The following is a 15,963-nucleotide window of genomic DNA, read 5'->3' as shown; positions in this document are numbered from 1 at the left end:
CAGGAACAGAGAGGCCCTTCCTCCCATACACCCCCCCCGTCGGCGGGCACGCGCGCGGCGCGCGTGCACGTGTTTATAGGCGCATTGGCGCCGTTTTAGCTGGGGGGGAAGGGCGGGTCAGTGATTTAAGGAAGGGGCGGCCCTTCCTTGGATACCACAGCTCATTCAATACTATGGTTTGAGGGAGGAAGGACTGGAGTGAAGCACGGGGCGCTGAGGACACACAGTGGCCAGAAAGAATACTACAGTCTTCAGAAGATTGTGGTTTAGCCTAGGAATAGGCTGTTTTTTCTTTTCCATCTCATAGTCTTTTCTTTGGCAATACTACTCAGGGGGATAGAATGTTTTTTCTTGCCTAGATTGAAAAAAAAAAAAAAAAAAAAAAAAAAAAAAAATGTCATCTGGGGAAGAGGAAACATTTTTTATTCCCCAAACAGGTGTTTGGGCATTTAACTATTTATAAGTCCCAGGTACCAATAAGTAGCAGGTGTACCTCGGTATTGTACCATGGCATCAAAGAACAAATCAGAGGGTACAAAAGCTGGGAGGCCCCCCACAGGGTCTGAGGTCTCGGATAGAGCTATGCCGCTGCTTTCCCCACTGGGAGCCGTTGGGCCATCGGGATCGGGGGCTGGAGCTGACGCGAGTCAACCCAATCCTAAGATGGTCACGGAGGAGGTGTTACTTACCTCTTTAAATGAGATGCAGAAAAGCATGGGAAAGATGATAGCCGCAGCTATGCGGGGTAGTAAGCGGAATAGATCTCCGTCACCCGTGCGCGGACCCTCGGAAGAGGAGGTCCTTTCCTCTGGGGAATTGGACGACCTCTTGGACAAGGACCAAGTAGGTTCAGGGATCGATGATCCGGATACAGAGGAGTCTGGGGCAGTCTCCCTGAGGGAGAGCTGGTGGATTCAAGACTTGACGGACTTGGTCCATAAGGCATTCAACCTGCCTATACCAGATCTCCAGGTATCGACGGTTTCAGCTTTGGGCTCACTGAGGGCGCCTCAAAGCAGGGCGGTGTTTCCGATCCATCCTCTATTGGAGGGAGTCTTGTTCCAAGATTGGAACAAACCAGACAAGGTTTTCTTACCACCTAAGAAATTTTCTGTCTTGTATCCTATGGAAGAAAAGTTTTCCCAATGGAGATGTCAGGCCAATTTTGGACCTAAAGATGGTAAATGCATACTTAAAAGTCCGCTCATTTCGGATGGAATCCGTGCGGTCAGCAGCTACCACACTCCAAAAGGACGACTTCATGGCGTCCATAGACATAAAGGATGCCTACCTTCATGTTCCAATTTATCAGCCACATCAAAGATATCTACGCTTTATGGTGGCTTCGCGTCATTTCCAATTCGTGGCGCTTCCCTTCGGGTTGGCTACGGCCCCCCGCGTGTTCACGAAGGTTCTAGCTCCAATCCTAGCCAAGCTAAGGATTCAAGGGGTCACGATCCTAGCATACCTGGACGACCTCCTAGTCATAGACCACTCGTCTCCCGGCTTGGAGCGAGCAGTGGCCCTCACGGTCCAATACCTCGAGAGGTTCGGCTGGGTCCTAAACCGGGAAAAGTCAGCATTCCAGCCCACAAGGCAATTGGAATATCTCGGCATGAGATTAGACACAGAACAAAGAGTGTTCCTACCTCTGAGGAAGGTCGAAGCCATCAAGGTGTTAATCCTACTGGTTCTAAGCAAGAAAGAACCGACTATTCGCCTATGTATGAGACTACTAGGCAAGATGGTGGCTACCTTCGAGGCGGTGCCATACGCCCAGAGCCACACTCGCATCCTGCAGGCAGCCATCCTGTCAGCATGGAGCAGAAGGCCACAGGCCTTGGATATCCCGTTGCCACTCTCATCAAGAATCCGGCAAAGTCTGTGTTGGTGGTTAGACCCTCAGAACCTACTGAAGGGAAGGTCTTTCAGCCCAGTGGCTTGGAAGATAGTGACCACAGACGCCAGCCTGACGGGCTGGGGAGCAATTGTGGAGGGTTCCACTCGCCAAGGTATTTGGGCAAAGCCAGAGAAGCTGTTACCCATCAACATCTTGGAGCTCAGAGCTGTTCGACTAGCCCTCAGGGCTTGGACGTCGAAATTGCAGGGGTTCCCGGTGAGAATTCAATCAGACAATGCCACGGCAGTGGCATACATAAATCACCAAGGGGGAACCAGGAGTCAGGCCGCTCAGAGAGAAGTGAGCTTGATTCTCCTATGGGCAGAGGCTCATGTGCCCTGCATATCGGCAATATACATTCCCGGAGTGGACAACTTTCAGGCGGACTTCTTAAGCCGCCAGACTCTATGGCCGGGGGAATGGTCTCTGCATCCACAGGTCTTTCAAGCACTCTGCCAAAGATGGGGAGTGCCGGACGTGGATATCATGGCATCGAGACTCAACAAGAAGCTAGACAGGTTCATGTCCCGGTCAAGGGATCTGATGGCCTGCGGAACCGATGCTCTGGTTTGCCCTTGGCATCAGTTCAAACTTCTTTATGCGTTTCCCCCGCTCCAGTTACTACCCCGCCTGCTGCGCAGGATCAGGGTGGAGCGCATACCAGTCATCCTGGTAGCTCCAGCATGGCCCAGAAGGGCATGGTACTCACTAATCCTAAGGATGGTAGTGGGAAACCCTTGGACTCTGCCTCTAAGGCCAGACCTGCTATCGCAAGGTCCGATCCTCCACCCTGCCTTACGGCATCTAAATTTGACGGCCTGGAAGCTGAATCCTTGATTCTCAGGGGTAGAGGTCTGTCTCAGAAGGTAATCTCTACCCTAATCAGAGCCAGGAAACCGGTCTCTAGGGTGATTTATCACAGGGTCTGGAAGGCCTATGTAGGCTGGTGTGAGTCCAAGCTATGGCTTCCTCGCAAATTCACCATTGATAGAGTTTTAAGTTTTCTCCAGCTAGGAGTGGATAAAGGATTGACATTAAGCACAATCAAAGGACAGATTTCTGCTCTGTCAGTGTGGTTTCAGCGGCCGCTGGCCACCCACTCGCTGGTTAAGACCTTCCTTCAAGGGGTCTTACGTAGTAAACCTCCAGTTAAATCCCCGCTTGGTCCGTGGGATTTAAATCTTGTCCTGTCAAGTTTACAGAAACAACCGTTTGAGCCGTTGGCTGAAGTTCCTTTGGTTCTACTGACAAGGAAGTTGGTATTTTTGGTTGCCATAGTTTCCGCAAGAAGAGTTTCGGAACTGGCAGCCTTATCCTGTAAGGAACCATATCTTATATTTCATAAGGACAAGGTCGTTCTCCGCCCTCATCCTTCCTTCCTACCGAAGGTCATATCCAGTTTTCATTTGAACCAGGATTTGGTATTACCATCCTTCTTCCCTAAACCTACTTCCAGAAAGGAAGGGTTGCTGCATACCTTGGATATTGTCAGGGCCATGAAGGCCTATCTTAAAGCTACAAAGAAGATCCGAAAAACAGATGTGCTGTTTATTCTACCGGATGGGCCCAAGAAGGGGCAGGCAGCTGCAAAGTCCACCATTTCTAGGTGGATCAAGCAATTAATCACTCAGGCCTACGGCTTGAAAGGGTTGCCTCCTCCAGTATCATTAAAGGCTCATTCTACTAGAGCCATGGGCGCCTCCTGGGCAGCACACCACCAGATCTCTATGGCTCAAGTTTGCAAGGCGGCAACCTGGTCTTCTGTCCACACATTCACAAAATTCTACAAGTTGGACGTAAGAAGGAATACTGATACTGCCTTCGGGCAGGCAGTGCTGCAAACTGCAGTTTGAGACCCTCGGATCCCGGGGGCTCCTCTTTTTTTGAGTTAAATTTAAAATTTAAGATTATTTTTCTCAAATAAGTTGGATTTATTATGATTTGAGTATATCTCTAAATTAAATCCTTTTGTCTTGGAGATGTTCTCCCTCCCCTCATTGTAAGCATTGCTTTGGGACATCCCATATAGTAATGAATGCCGCTCTGTGTCCCGTGATGTAACGATAAAGAAAAAGAGATTTTTAATACAGCTTACCTGTAAAATCTTTTTCTTGGAGTACATCACGGGACACAGAGCTCCCACCCCTCTTTTTGAGGACCATTTTGGGAGGCATACTGCTTGCTACAAAACTGAGGTACTCCTCCTATGGGAGGGGGTTATATAGGGAGGGGCATTTCCTGTTTGAAGATTGCCAGTGTCTACACCTGAAGGTACTCCATATAACCCATATAGTAATGAATGCCGCTCTGTGTCCCGTGATGTACTCCAAGAAAAAGATTTTACAGGTAAGCTGTATTAAAAATCTCTTTTTTAGAAAAAATGTAATGCAAAAAAAAAAAAAAAACACAATACATAAACATTTTATATTTTATCAAAAAAAATTGGGTTAAACTAAGTAAATAGATGGCAAACCTGTCACGTTTAAAAATTGTGCACGCCCGTGCAACTGCGACGCACAACGTAAATTTTACTATTCATAGGCGACACTTAAAAAATAAAATACAAATAAGAAGCCTTTATAGGTTACCACTTTAGATTTACAGAGGAAGTCTGGTACTAGAATCACTGCCCACGATCTGATGTTTGCAGTGATGCCCCACGTGTGGGATGATTGCTGCATGCAGGACTGATGGGTACGTTTGCCATTGCACGCAAGCTGGGGGAGGGGCGAAAGAACTTTAATTTTTTTTTTTATTATTATGTATTTTACAGAATTTTTTTTTATTAATTTTTACACTGTCGTTTTATTTTTATATTACTTTTGTCAGAAGGAATGTAAACCTTCCCTGTGACAGAAATAGATGTGACAGGTTCTCTTTATGGAGGGATCAGGGGTCTATAAGACCCCCCCCCCCCCCCCCCCACATCCCAAGATCGGTGACCTCAAATGCTTTTGATTTTTTTTAAATGGCGCTGTTTACATCCGGGAAAGCCGGAAGTGATGTCATTGGGCCAGATTCACAGAGAGATACGACGGTGTATCTCCTGATACGCCGTCGTATCTCTGACTTACACTGGTCGTATCTATGCGCCTGAATCATAGAATCAGTTACGCATAGATATGGCTAAGATCCGACAGGTGTAACTGTGTTATTACACCGTCGGATCTTATCTTCAATTTGAAAATGGCGCGGGGGGCGTTCCCGCTGATTTACGCTGAATAATATGTAAATCAGCGAGATACGCAAATTCACGAATGTACGCGGACCCGACGCAGTGTTACGACGTTTCCGTAGCGGCTTTCCCGGCGTATACTTACCCCTGCTTCTATGAGGCGCAGCCAATGTTGCGTATAGCCGTTCGATTTTTTAAATTTTTTTGCGTAAATCGTTCTGTAATACGGATGGACGTCGTTTACGTAAGCGTCAAAACCACTGACGTCCTAGTGACGTCAGTGGGAGCAATGCACGCCGGGAAAATTCACGGACTGCGCAAGCTCATTTTAATCGGCGCGGGGACGCGCCTGATTTAAATAGTACACTCCCCCTAGCCGCGGAATTTGAATTCTGCCGGGGGATTTGCGATACGTCGCCGCAAGTTTGGAGGTAAGTGGTTTGTGAATTACCCACTTGCCTCTCAAACTTGCGGCAGCGTTTCTTAAATCGGATAGATCACGCGGATCTAAAGATTCGCTGATCTATGTGAATCTAGCCCATTGCTTCCAGGTTACTATAGCATACAACGCAGCAAAGCCGATCTGGTCTGGTGGAAACATCGGCTGGCCGATCGGGACTCCCGGGGGAACGGGAGATCCCAGTAAAGCTGTGGGGAGGCCTTCCGCTGCTTGTAAAAACATCCAGTGGCTAGTTCGCAGCTAGGATTGCTTTTACAAGAGAGCCAACTGCTGGCTCTAAAAGCTGCGGGCATCATCCTGGTATAACCACTTGACGTCTAGCGGCGTACCGGTACATTGCTGGTTGGCAAGTAGTTGAAGTAGAAATTTAGGCTCTATAGCTTCTGCCCTTTTGAATACTTCCATCCCCATTTTGTGCTGTAGACCATTAAGTACAAATTGCAATTAAAAAAAAAAAATTTGCTTGATTTTTCTATGTGGTCACTGCAAAGCCCTGAACCAAACCCCCCCCCCCCCCCCCCCCGTGTGATTTGCAGCTGGTAGGAGAAGACTTCCCCCACTGACAATGCTTGGAGCAGTGATGAGGAAGGTGGGAGATATGTTCCAGGAGTATAACGTGGCATCACCATGGATAGATATGTCGCACTGAGATTGCTGGGAGAAAGTTCCCCGGGGGCCCTCTGTACGGCAGCTGGTCATGTGTCCATTCAGGGCTTGACCTCCGAATAAATGACCTAATGGAAAAAAATTATAATAATCATTACTGGTAGCACTTTGGTTTAGAGTCTTGTAAGTCAAACACACCCCCTGCCATACTCTATAGCAATGGTTCTTAACCCCCGGCCTCCTTCCCTAAGCCTACAGGAAGCTGCAGATCCCCTAACCTCTCAACACTGCCCTCCAGTTTCCATAGTGCCACCCAATCTCCCATAGTTGCCCCCTTAAGAGCTCTAGGTCCCCACAATGCCCACCAACCTACCACAGTGTTCCCCCAGCCCTTCACAGTTCCCCCTATCTTGCTGTAGAGCCTTCCCTATAGTGCCCACCAACATCCCCTAATGCCCCCTAGCTCCTTACAGTGCCCCTGAGCTTGATGCACAGATTTCAGTCCCCATTGGGCCCACCAACATCCTCCAATGCTCCTTACAGTGCCCCCCGACCTTGCTGTGAAGATTTCAGTCCCCTAACCTCCCAACAGTGCCCTCCAGCTTCCATAGTGCTACCCAATCTCCCATAGTTGCCCCCTTAAGAGCTCTGTCCCCACAATGCTCACCAACCTACCACAGTGTTCCCCCAGCCCTTCACAGTTCCCCCTATCTTGCTGTAGAGCCTTCCCTTTAGTGTCCGCCAACATCCCCCAATGCCCCCCAGCTCCTTACAGTGCCCCCTAGCTTGCTGCACATATTTCAGTCCCCCATTGTGCCCACCAACATCTCCCCCCTGGCTCCTTCAGTGCCCCCTAGCTTGCTGTAAAGCCTTCAGTTCCCCATAGTGCACACCAACATCCCCTAGCTTGCTGCACAGATTTCAGTCCCCCATTGTGCCCACCAACATCCCCCAATGCCCAAGCTCCTTACCGTGCCCCCTAGCTTGCTGCAGAGCCTTCAGTTCCCCATAGTGCCCACCAACATCCTACAATGCCCCCCCAGCTCCTTACAGTGCCCCCTACCTTGCTGCACAGATTTCAGTCCGTCATTGTGCCCACCAACATCTCCCATCCCCCCCAGCTCCTTACAGTGCCCCCCTACCTTGCTGCACAGATTTCTGTCCCTCATCGTGCCCCACAATTGCCCCCAGCTTCCCTAGAAACTTCATCCCCTACAAAGCCACCAAGTTTGCTGGAAAGTCCCCTACCCCCCCCCCCCCCCCAAGAATCGCCATCGCCCTCCCACTAACACCCAGCCCCCTTCCAGAATTTCAGGGCATATTTTGTATTGTCCTACTTTTATTGTAGGAGTATAACTTTATTTTTTGCTGTTGTGGCATGGAAGCTTTTTGGGAGAATTTAAAAGACCCTGGTCCAATAAGATTGAGAAACTACTGATGTATAGCCAGTAGGGTGACCACCTATAAAACTGTAGGCTGCAAAGTGCCATTTTCACATCCTTTATTGTAATTTAAATCATGTTCTACAGTTATGGAAGAGGATGTCTGTCAGTGCCATTTGTCAGTGCCCAGCCGTCAATGTGTCACTGTCACATGACATAAAAAAAAATATAAAAGTATCGGTACTTGTACTCGGTCTTAAAAAAGTGGTATCGGGACAACCCTACTTAAAACGTGTTGTATGAGCATTACAATGTGACCTTTGTAGCCGTACCCCCATGGGGGCTGCTGATTGACTCTATACCCCACTGGCCACCTCGACTCTGCAGACCCTCTCTTACCTCTGACACCTTGGGTTCCATTCTGAAATACCACATTAATAATGAGAAACTCAGACAAAATCACTGAACCACAAGAATGCTTACTATGGTAAAGAATAACACAAGGAAATGGTATGATTAAACAATGAATGGACACATTTTATGATTGACAGAAGTATTATTCAGTGCAATTATATCATACACTTGTACCCAGTAACAACCTGATGGGGGTATATGTGAACAGGTACACAGGAAGATATATTCTCAACAACAGTGAATACAGTAAAATAATGCAAATTCTAACTATATCCCACTAAATGGCTCCCCCTAGGTTGCAGTTCAGAACAGATCTCCAATGTAGAGCAGTAAAGCTTTATAGAAGAATAAAGTGGTAAATGTTCCTTAACCTCCTTAATACCGCACGCCGTCAAATGACGGGGGGCGGTATCCCCTGTTGTTCTGACAGGACGTCATATGACGTCCTGTCATTAGAAGCTGCTAGGCGGCGCGCGCACCCGTCGCGTTACTGGGAACACTGTGTGTGCCCGGCGGGCCGCGATGGCTGCCGGGCACCCGCGATTGCCCGGTAACTGAGCGGGGACGTGGAGCACTGTGTGTAAACACAAAGCTCCACGTCCTGTCAGTGAGAGAGGAGACCGATCTGTGTCTCTTGTACATAGGGACACAGATCGGTCACCTCCCCCAGTCACCCCCTCCCCCTAGAACACTGATTAGGCTACACTTTTAACCCCTTCCTCGCCCCCTAGTGGTTAACCCCTTCCCTGCCAGTCACATTTATACAGTAACAGTGCATATTTATAGCACTGTTCACTGTATAAATGTGAATGGTCCCAAAAATGTGTCAAAAAATGTCCGATGTGTCCACTATAATGTTGCAGTCCCGAAAAAAAACGCAGATCGCCGCCACGTATCGGCCTAAACGGAGATAACATTTTTTTTTTTTTTTTTAAATGGGATATTTATTATAGCAAAAAGTAAAAAATATTGTGTTTTTTCTCAAAATTGTCGCTCTTTTTTTGTTTATAGCGCAAAAACTAAAAACCGCAGAGGTGATCAAATATCACCAAAAGAAAGCTCTATTTGTGGGAAAAAAAGGACGTCAATTTTGTTTGGGAGCCACGTCGCACGACCGCGCAATTGTCAGTTAAAGCGACGCAGTGCCGGAAGCTAAAATTTAGTCTGGGCAGGAAGGGGGTGTATGTGCACAGTAGGCAAGTGGTTAAAGGAGTTGTAAAGTAAAACAAAAAATTCACCTTAATGCAATCTATACATCAAGGTGAAAAAACATCTGATGCTGCCGGCCCCCCACGAGCCCCCGTTATACTTACCTGACCCCGCAAAAGTCCAGCGCGGTCCCGAGATCCTCTTCGCCGCTCAGCCTGGCCGCTGATTGGATCGAGAGCAGCGTAGCCATTGGCTGGCGCTGCTGTCAATCGCATCCAGTGATGCGGAGGGGCGGGGCCGATTGATACAGTGAGCGGCTATGGCCACTCGCTGTATCACGGGAGCGCGCCCGCAATTACTCACCACCATGCGAGCTCTCTCGCATGACTGTGATCAGTACTTGCGGGGAAGACCAGAGACAGCCGTGGAGGGACCCCAGAAGACGAGGATCAGGGCCACTCTGTGCAAAACGAACTGCACAGTGGAGGTAAGTATAACATGTTTGTTATTTTAAAGGAAATTTTTTTTTCCTTTAATAACCCTTAAACTTCCGGATGCCTTCGGCTAGCTTTATATTATACTGCAGTGTTGACTTGTGTATTTACTTGTAATCCAAAGGAAACCAAAGGTCAATAACTGAAGAATAAGATGCTATTGATTGCTCAGATGAAGAACTGTTCCCACTTGTAAATTCCTTATGTGTGATAGTAATACAGTACTGACCTTACAGCACAGGGGAGAAAAGCAAGGCCCCAAAGTCTGGTTGTAAGATGCTCAGTTGAAGCAGATCCACAGCCGTGGAACTACAAGTCTCACCAGCAGTCTGTAGGAAAGAAACTCACACAGCAATTCTGTAGTCACTACTTGGACAGGCAGGTGCCTTCTCACCACAGTGTATCCCAGCAGGCTGGTAGACTCCCTCCGCCGCGCCATGCTGCTACTCCTGATGGGCAGGAAGGCAGATGGCTTCAAATGCTCTGAAGCGCAGAGCGATCCACCTGCTTGATTAGTAGGGCCGTCCACAAAGATCCCTCTGGGGCGGGCGATCCGGCTCTCCGCTGGAGGCCGCAGTCTCTCACTCCTGGTCACAAACACAGACCTCCTGCCGACAGTTGAATGGCGTCCAGAGAGGCCGAAAGAAGGTCACGCCTGTCCTTTTATCTCTCTTCCCAGCAGGCTGTTCTGTGACTTGGCATTGTGGGTCCTGTAGTCCCAAACTGATTTAAACAACATGAGTCACTTCCTCCTCCAAACTATATATCCCACAATGCATGACTGTTTTTGCTTCTTAAACAAATGGAAAAATCCTATCAGAGTTCAGCGGTTCAGCCAAACCCTTACTTAAGAAACAATAAACTAGTCAACATAATAACTCTAGTAGCAACCCCTGAGCTACACCGTTATCCAACATTATGCTTCCTATGTGATGTTTCCAGTATCCAAGTGCACATGGAGTTAATATATCCACAGAAGGTGTCAGGATTGGCCACTGGGTATTCCAAGACCGGCCAAATAATTTTTTAAATTGGGTATTTCTGTAGAGATATAGGGCTAGATTCAGATAGCCCGCCGTAACTTTGTGCGGGCGTAGCGTATCTCAAATACGCTACGCCGCCGTAACTTAGTGAGGCAGGTTCTGTATTCACAAAGAACCTGCGCCCTAAGTTACGGCGGTGTAGCGTAAATGTGCCGCCGTAAGTACGCCTAATTTAAATTGTGAAGAGGTGGGCGTGTTTTATGTAAATAAAACATGACCCCGCGTAAATGACGTTTCTAACGAATGGCGCATACGTGAACGTATCCCAGTGCGCATGCTCCTAATCAAGTCGCAAATAGTCAATGCTTTCGATGTGAACGTAATTTACGCAAAGCCCTATTCGCGAACGACTTACGCAAACGACGTAAAATTCTACGCTGTCCCGACGTCCATACTTAACATTGGCTATGCCTCATATAGCAGGAGTAACTTTACGCCGGAAAAAGCCTTACGTAAACGACGTAAAAAAATCCGCTGGGCGCACCTCCGTTTCTGAACCGGCGTATCTAGCTCATTTGCATATTCTACGCGGAAATCAACGGAAGCGCCACCTAGCGGCCAGCGTAAATATGCACCCTAAGATACGACGGCGTAGGAGACTTACGCCGGTCGTATCTTAGCCTAATTTAAGCGTATCTCAATTTGAGCATACGCTTAAAGATACGACGGCGCGGATTCGGACTTACGACGGCGCGGATTCGGACTTACGACGGCATATCTACTGATACGCCCGTCATAAGGGTTACTGAATCTAGCCCATACTGTATGTACTCTGTGAAGTAACATACAGCAAATGGAAACTTCTAACCATTCCGTCTCAACTGAAATGATCTTAACCACTTGTTCCAAACTAGTCTCCTTAAAATAAATAATATATCCAATAAGTTTCCCCAGACAGGCCAATAGTAGTTTCCTCTTAGCAGTATTTAAAGGCGATAAAACAGCAGGCAACATATATAACGAAAGCTGCCACAAGTCTTGTTATGTTCATCAACTCGTATCTTCTGTGCTTTGTACCTTAAAAAATAGAATTTTTTTTTATCCATTACAAATACAACATAGAGCTTTCATTTGAGGATACATTTATCTAATAAAGCTTTAACTGACATGTTTGTGACTATTTGCCCTGGATTTCCATTTTCTGTTATATTAGCTGTTTACCATCCGGCTTGGGTGTTAATTTACTAAAACCAGAGAGTGCAAATCTGGTGCAGCGCTGCATAGAAACCAATCAGCTACCAGTTTTTTTTCTCTCTAAATTCTTAAAGGATCACTAAAGGATTTTTTTGTTTGTTTGCTGAAATGACTGTTTACAGGGTATAGAGACATAATAGTTAACTGATTCCTTTTAAAAACGATATCAAAATTGATAAAAATCAATCATATAATGTGCCTCTAGATGCAAAAACGAAACTGAAACTAGTTTAGTCTTTGCATGTTATTTTATGCCTCTGTGCTGGACAGTGCCATAGAGAGTCATGGCTAGGAAAACAAAACTAAACTCTCCCATGACTTTTGTCATAAGGAGCCAGACAACCAGGAAGTGTCCAGAACAGAGCAGTTTTACAGCAACATCAGAGCAAAAACGAGCAATGAGGACATGAAACCAGGACTGCAGTAAGGTAAAGAAAGCTATTTAGCTAAAAAAAAAGTTTCCTTTAGTGACCCTTTAAAGTGAATATAAACCCGTTGTTTTTTTTTTAAGAGTATAATATTATCTATCATCTGTGCCCAGTCTTGCCACACAGAGTCAATTGTCGGTTCTTCCCCCTTGCTGTGAGTGACAGGTTATTTACATATCTCATGCACTAGCCTGGAGACAGGCATTATTTTTTCATTCCCACACCTTTTACATATCTCGTGCACTAGCTTGCAGACATGCACAGCTTCTTGTCTATGTATATTCTGATGGCTGTTTACACTGAACTGTGGATCACCCCATATTTTGAAAACATTTAATCAAAACACAGGAAAGACAGCCAATCCTGGGAGAGCGGGACGGGAGAGGAGGAGAATGTGAATTGTGCACTTTACATAAGCTGTGCATGTCTGCAAGCTAGTGCACGAGATATGTAAATAACCTGTCACTCAAGCAAGGACTTTGGTCTTTATCTGGAAGTCTGTTTTATTTCACTGAACAATAAAAAGAGGATTGCTCAGCGCTGGATTAACTCTGTGTGGCAAGACTGGGCACAGATGATAGGAAATCTTATTCTCTACATTGGGACATCAAAAAAAAAAAAAAAAAAAATATTGGGTTTACATCCACTTTAACGATGTGAAAAATCTGCGCATGTTTAGAATCAAGTTATGAGTTGGGAGCGCTCGTTCTTGTAAAACTACCGTTCATAATGGAGTAAGCACATTCGTCACGCTGTAACAGACAGAAAAGCGTGAATCGCCTTTTACTAACACAAAATCAGCTAAAGCAGCCCCAAGGGTGGCGCCATCCGCATAGAACCTCCCCTTTATAGTGCCGTTGTACGTGTTGTACGTCACCGCGCTTTGCTAAAACATTTTTTTTCCACGATCGTGTGTAGGCAATTCAGTTTTAATGATCAAGTTAAAAAAAAAACGTCGTTTTTTTCTAGAGCCTGAAAAACGTCGGCCCAGATTCACGTAGATAGGCGTAAATATAAGCGGGCGTAGCGTATCGTAGTTACGCTACGCCGCCACAACTTAGAGAGGCAAGTGCTGTATTCACAAAGCACTTGCGTCTAAAGTTACGGCGGCGTAGCGTTAATGTGCCGGCGTAAGCGCGCCTAAATCAAATAAGGAACAGGGGGGCGTGTTTTATGTAAACTAAGCATGACCCCACGTAAATGACGTTTTTTTCGAACGGCGCATGCGCATGCTCAGTATCACGTCGAATTTTCAAATTAAATTACGCCCGCTCAATGCCTAGACGACGTGAACGTAACTTACGCAAAGCCCTATTCGCAAACGTTTTACGCAAACGACGGAAAATTTGACGCTGTCCCGACGTCCATACTTATCATTGCGTACGCCTCACTATAGCAGGGGTAACTTTACGCCGGTCCGACGCCTTACGCAAACGACACCTATAGATATGCCGGGCGCACGTACGTTCGTGAATCGGCGTATCTACCCAATTTGCATATTCTACGCGTAAATCTACGGAAGCGCCACCTAGCGGCCAGCGTCAATATGCAACTAAGATACGACGGCGTAAGAGACTTACGTCAGTCGTATCTAAGCAAAAATCCGGCGTATCCTGCTTTCTGGATACAGAAAAAAGATACGCCTGCGCATCCTAGAAGTTACGCGGCGTATCAATAGATACGCAGACGTAACTTCTTTGTGGATCAGGCCCGTCATTTTTTAGAACCCGAAAAATGATCGCGTGTACTCGGCATTAGAAAGAAATCTTGACAACTATGACTAGCAGCCTGTCTTTGATGCCTACCCTGAACGTAGATACTTATCTCTTCACTCCTCTTCTTTACACTGTTGGCTGATGTCCTCACTTCACAGGAATAATTCCCAGAATCCTCCAGCTGGGCTGAATGGACTTCATATTGGTCGGATAAACTGAATCCCTGGACATCCCGCCCATCTCTATAGAAAGCAAAGAGCAGTTGTGTCTCCTGTCTGATCGGACTCAGACTTGTGTTACATACAAGAGCCACGTGGTCTTCTTCTACCATGGGATACGGGATTGCTGTAATGTATGGTTTGGAGAAGAGTTCTAGAAAAGCCAAGAATCCAAAGAGTTAATATTAAAATAATAAATAATTGTATGATTGATTTACACCAGTGGTCTCAAAGCCATTTGCGGCCCGCGGACCAGTTATAAATGGCCCCCAGGCAGGGCGGAAGTGAGGGGAGCAAAAAAAAAAAAAAAATTTTTTTTTTTTTTTTTTTGAGCTGGCCCCATCTGGTGGTGAGCCGTTGGTATTACAAGTTATTACCACCAGATGTGTAAGCTGGCGCCATCTGGTGGTGGCCGTTGGTATTACAAGTTATTACCACCAGATGTGTGAGCTGGCGCCATCTGGTGGTGGCCGTTGGTATTACAAGTTAAGCATTACAAGTTAAACAGCAATTCTAATGTCATTTTACACTATTTTCACTGCCATCTTCTTCCCTCTAATTAGAACCCCCAAACATTATATATATTTTTTATCCTAACACCCTAGAGAATAAAATAGCGATCGTTGCAATACTTTCTGTTTCGCCGTATTTGCGCAGCGGTCTTACAAGCACACTTTTTTGGGAAAAAATTACACTTTTTTTAATTAAAAAATAAGACAACAGTAAAGTTATCCCCATTTTTTTTAATATTATGAAAGATAATGTTACGCCGAGTAAATTCATACCCAACATGTCACGCTTCAAAATTGTGTCCGCTTGTGGAATGCCGACAAACTTTTTTTACCCTTTAAAATCTTCATAGGCGACGTTTAAAAAAATCTACAGGTTGCATGTTTTAAGTTACAGAGGAGCTAGAATTATTGCTCTCGCTCTACCAATCACGGCGATACCTCAGATGTGTGGTTTGAACACCGTTTACATATGCGGGCGCTGCTCACGTATGTGTTCGCTTCTGCGCGCAAGCTCGTCGGGACGGGGTGCGTTTTCTGGCTCCTAACTTTTTTAGCTGGCTCCGAGATTCCAAGCAAATTTGTCAAACCCTGACTTACACCAGTGCTGGTGGTAATAATGCGCTCGCTGACACCAGTGCTGGTGGTAATAATGTGCTCGCTGACACCAGTGCTGGGGGTAATAATGCGCTCGCTGACACCAGTGCTGGGGGGTTAATAATGTGTTCGCTGACACCAGTACTGTTGTTTTTGAAGTTTGAAAGTTTGCATGCGGCCCCCCATGGCATATGAAAACTTGTCTTGTGGCCCTCAGGTAATTTGAGTTTGAGACCCCTGATTTACACATTTCAGCGCATGTTTTGGTCAGTCCCCATCCCCCTCTCACCTTGTGTAAGCACATGGAGCTCTTTGCTTGTTTTCTTAATATTGTTGTTTAAAGCCTTGACTTCACAGGAGTAATTCCCAGAATCCTCCAGTTGCGCACAGCGATCTCCATGTTGGTTAGATGAACTGAATCTTTGAATGCTTCGTCCTTCTTTATAGAACGCAAAATGCAGCTCTGTTTGTTTTAGCGGACTTAGACTTGTGTAACACGTCAGGGTCATGTGATCACCTTCTACCACTGGATATGGAGTCAGTCTTATTTCTGTAGTTTGAAATAGATCTATAAAGAATGTATAAGCACACATATATAACATCATGGGCACTGATAGGCTACAATGATGGGCACTGATGAGGCTGCATTGATGGGCACTGATGAGGCTGCATTGATGGG

The 15,963-nt window shown here is 46.3% G+C and overlaps 1 protein-coding gene across 1 annotated transcript; it reads right to left on the bottom strand.

Moving 5' to 3' along the window:
• Positions 1–11,356: 11,356 nt before the first annotated feature.
• On the bottom strand, positions 11,357–15,898 carry LOC120920372 (Fc receptor-like protein 6). Its single transcript, XM_040332412.1, has 3 exons — positions 15,574–15,898; positions 14,051–14,332; positions 11,357–11,640 (listed from the first exon to the last, which is right to left on the bottom strand). The coding sequence occupies exons 1-3, from the start codon at positions 15,887–15,889 to the stop codon at positions 11,540–11,542; spliced, it is 699 nt and encodes a 232-aa protein (XP_040188346.1). The 5' UTR covers positions 15,890–15,898; the 3' UTR covers positions 11,357–11,539.
• Between the last annotated feature and the right edge of the window lie 65 nt (positions 15,899–15,963).

The sequence above is a fragment of the Rana temporaria genome, chromosome 13 (genome assembly GCF_905171775.1).
Source record: "Rana temporaria chromosome 13, aRanTem1.1, whole genome shotgun sequence".
NCBI lineage: Eukaryota > Metazoa > Chordata > Amphibia > Anura > Ranidae > Rana > Rana temporaria.
Note: the sequence above shows the minus strand (reverse complement) of the source record. Positions and strands in the feature narration are given on the sequence as shown.

Excerpts from the sequence above, each read along its gene's own strand:
- LOC120920372 (XM_040332412.1), bottom strand. The coding sequence starts at position 15,889 with ATGATGTTATATATGTGTGCTTATACATTCTTTATAGATCTATTTCAA. Across the intron at positions 14,333-15,573 it reads GCTCCATGTGCTTACACAAG|AACTCTTCTCCAAACCATAC; the intron begins GTGAGAGGGGGA and ends TGGCTTTTCTAG. Across the intron at positions 11,641-14,050 it reads GATAAGTATCTACGTTCAGG|GTACAAAGCACAGAAGATAC; the intron begins GTAGGCATCAAA and ends CTATTTTTTAAG.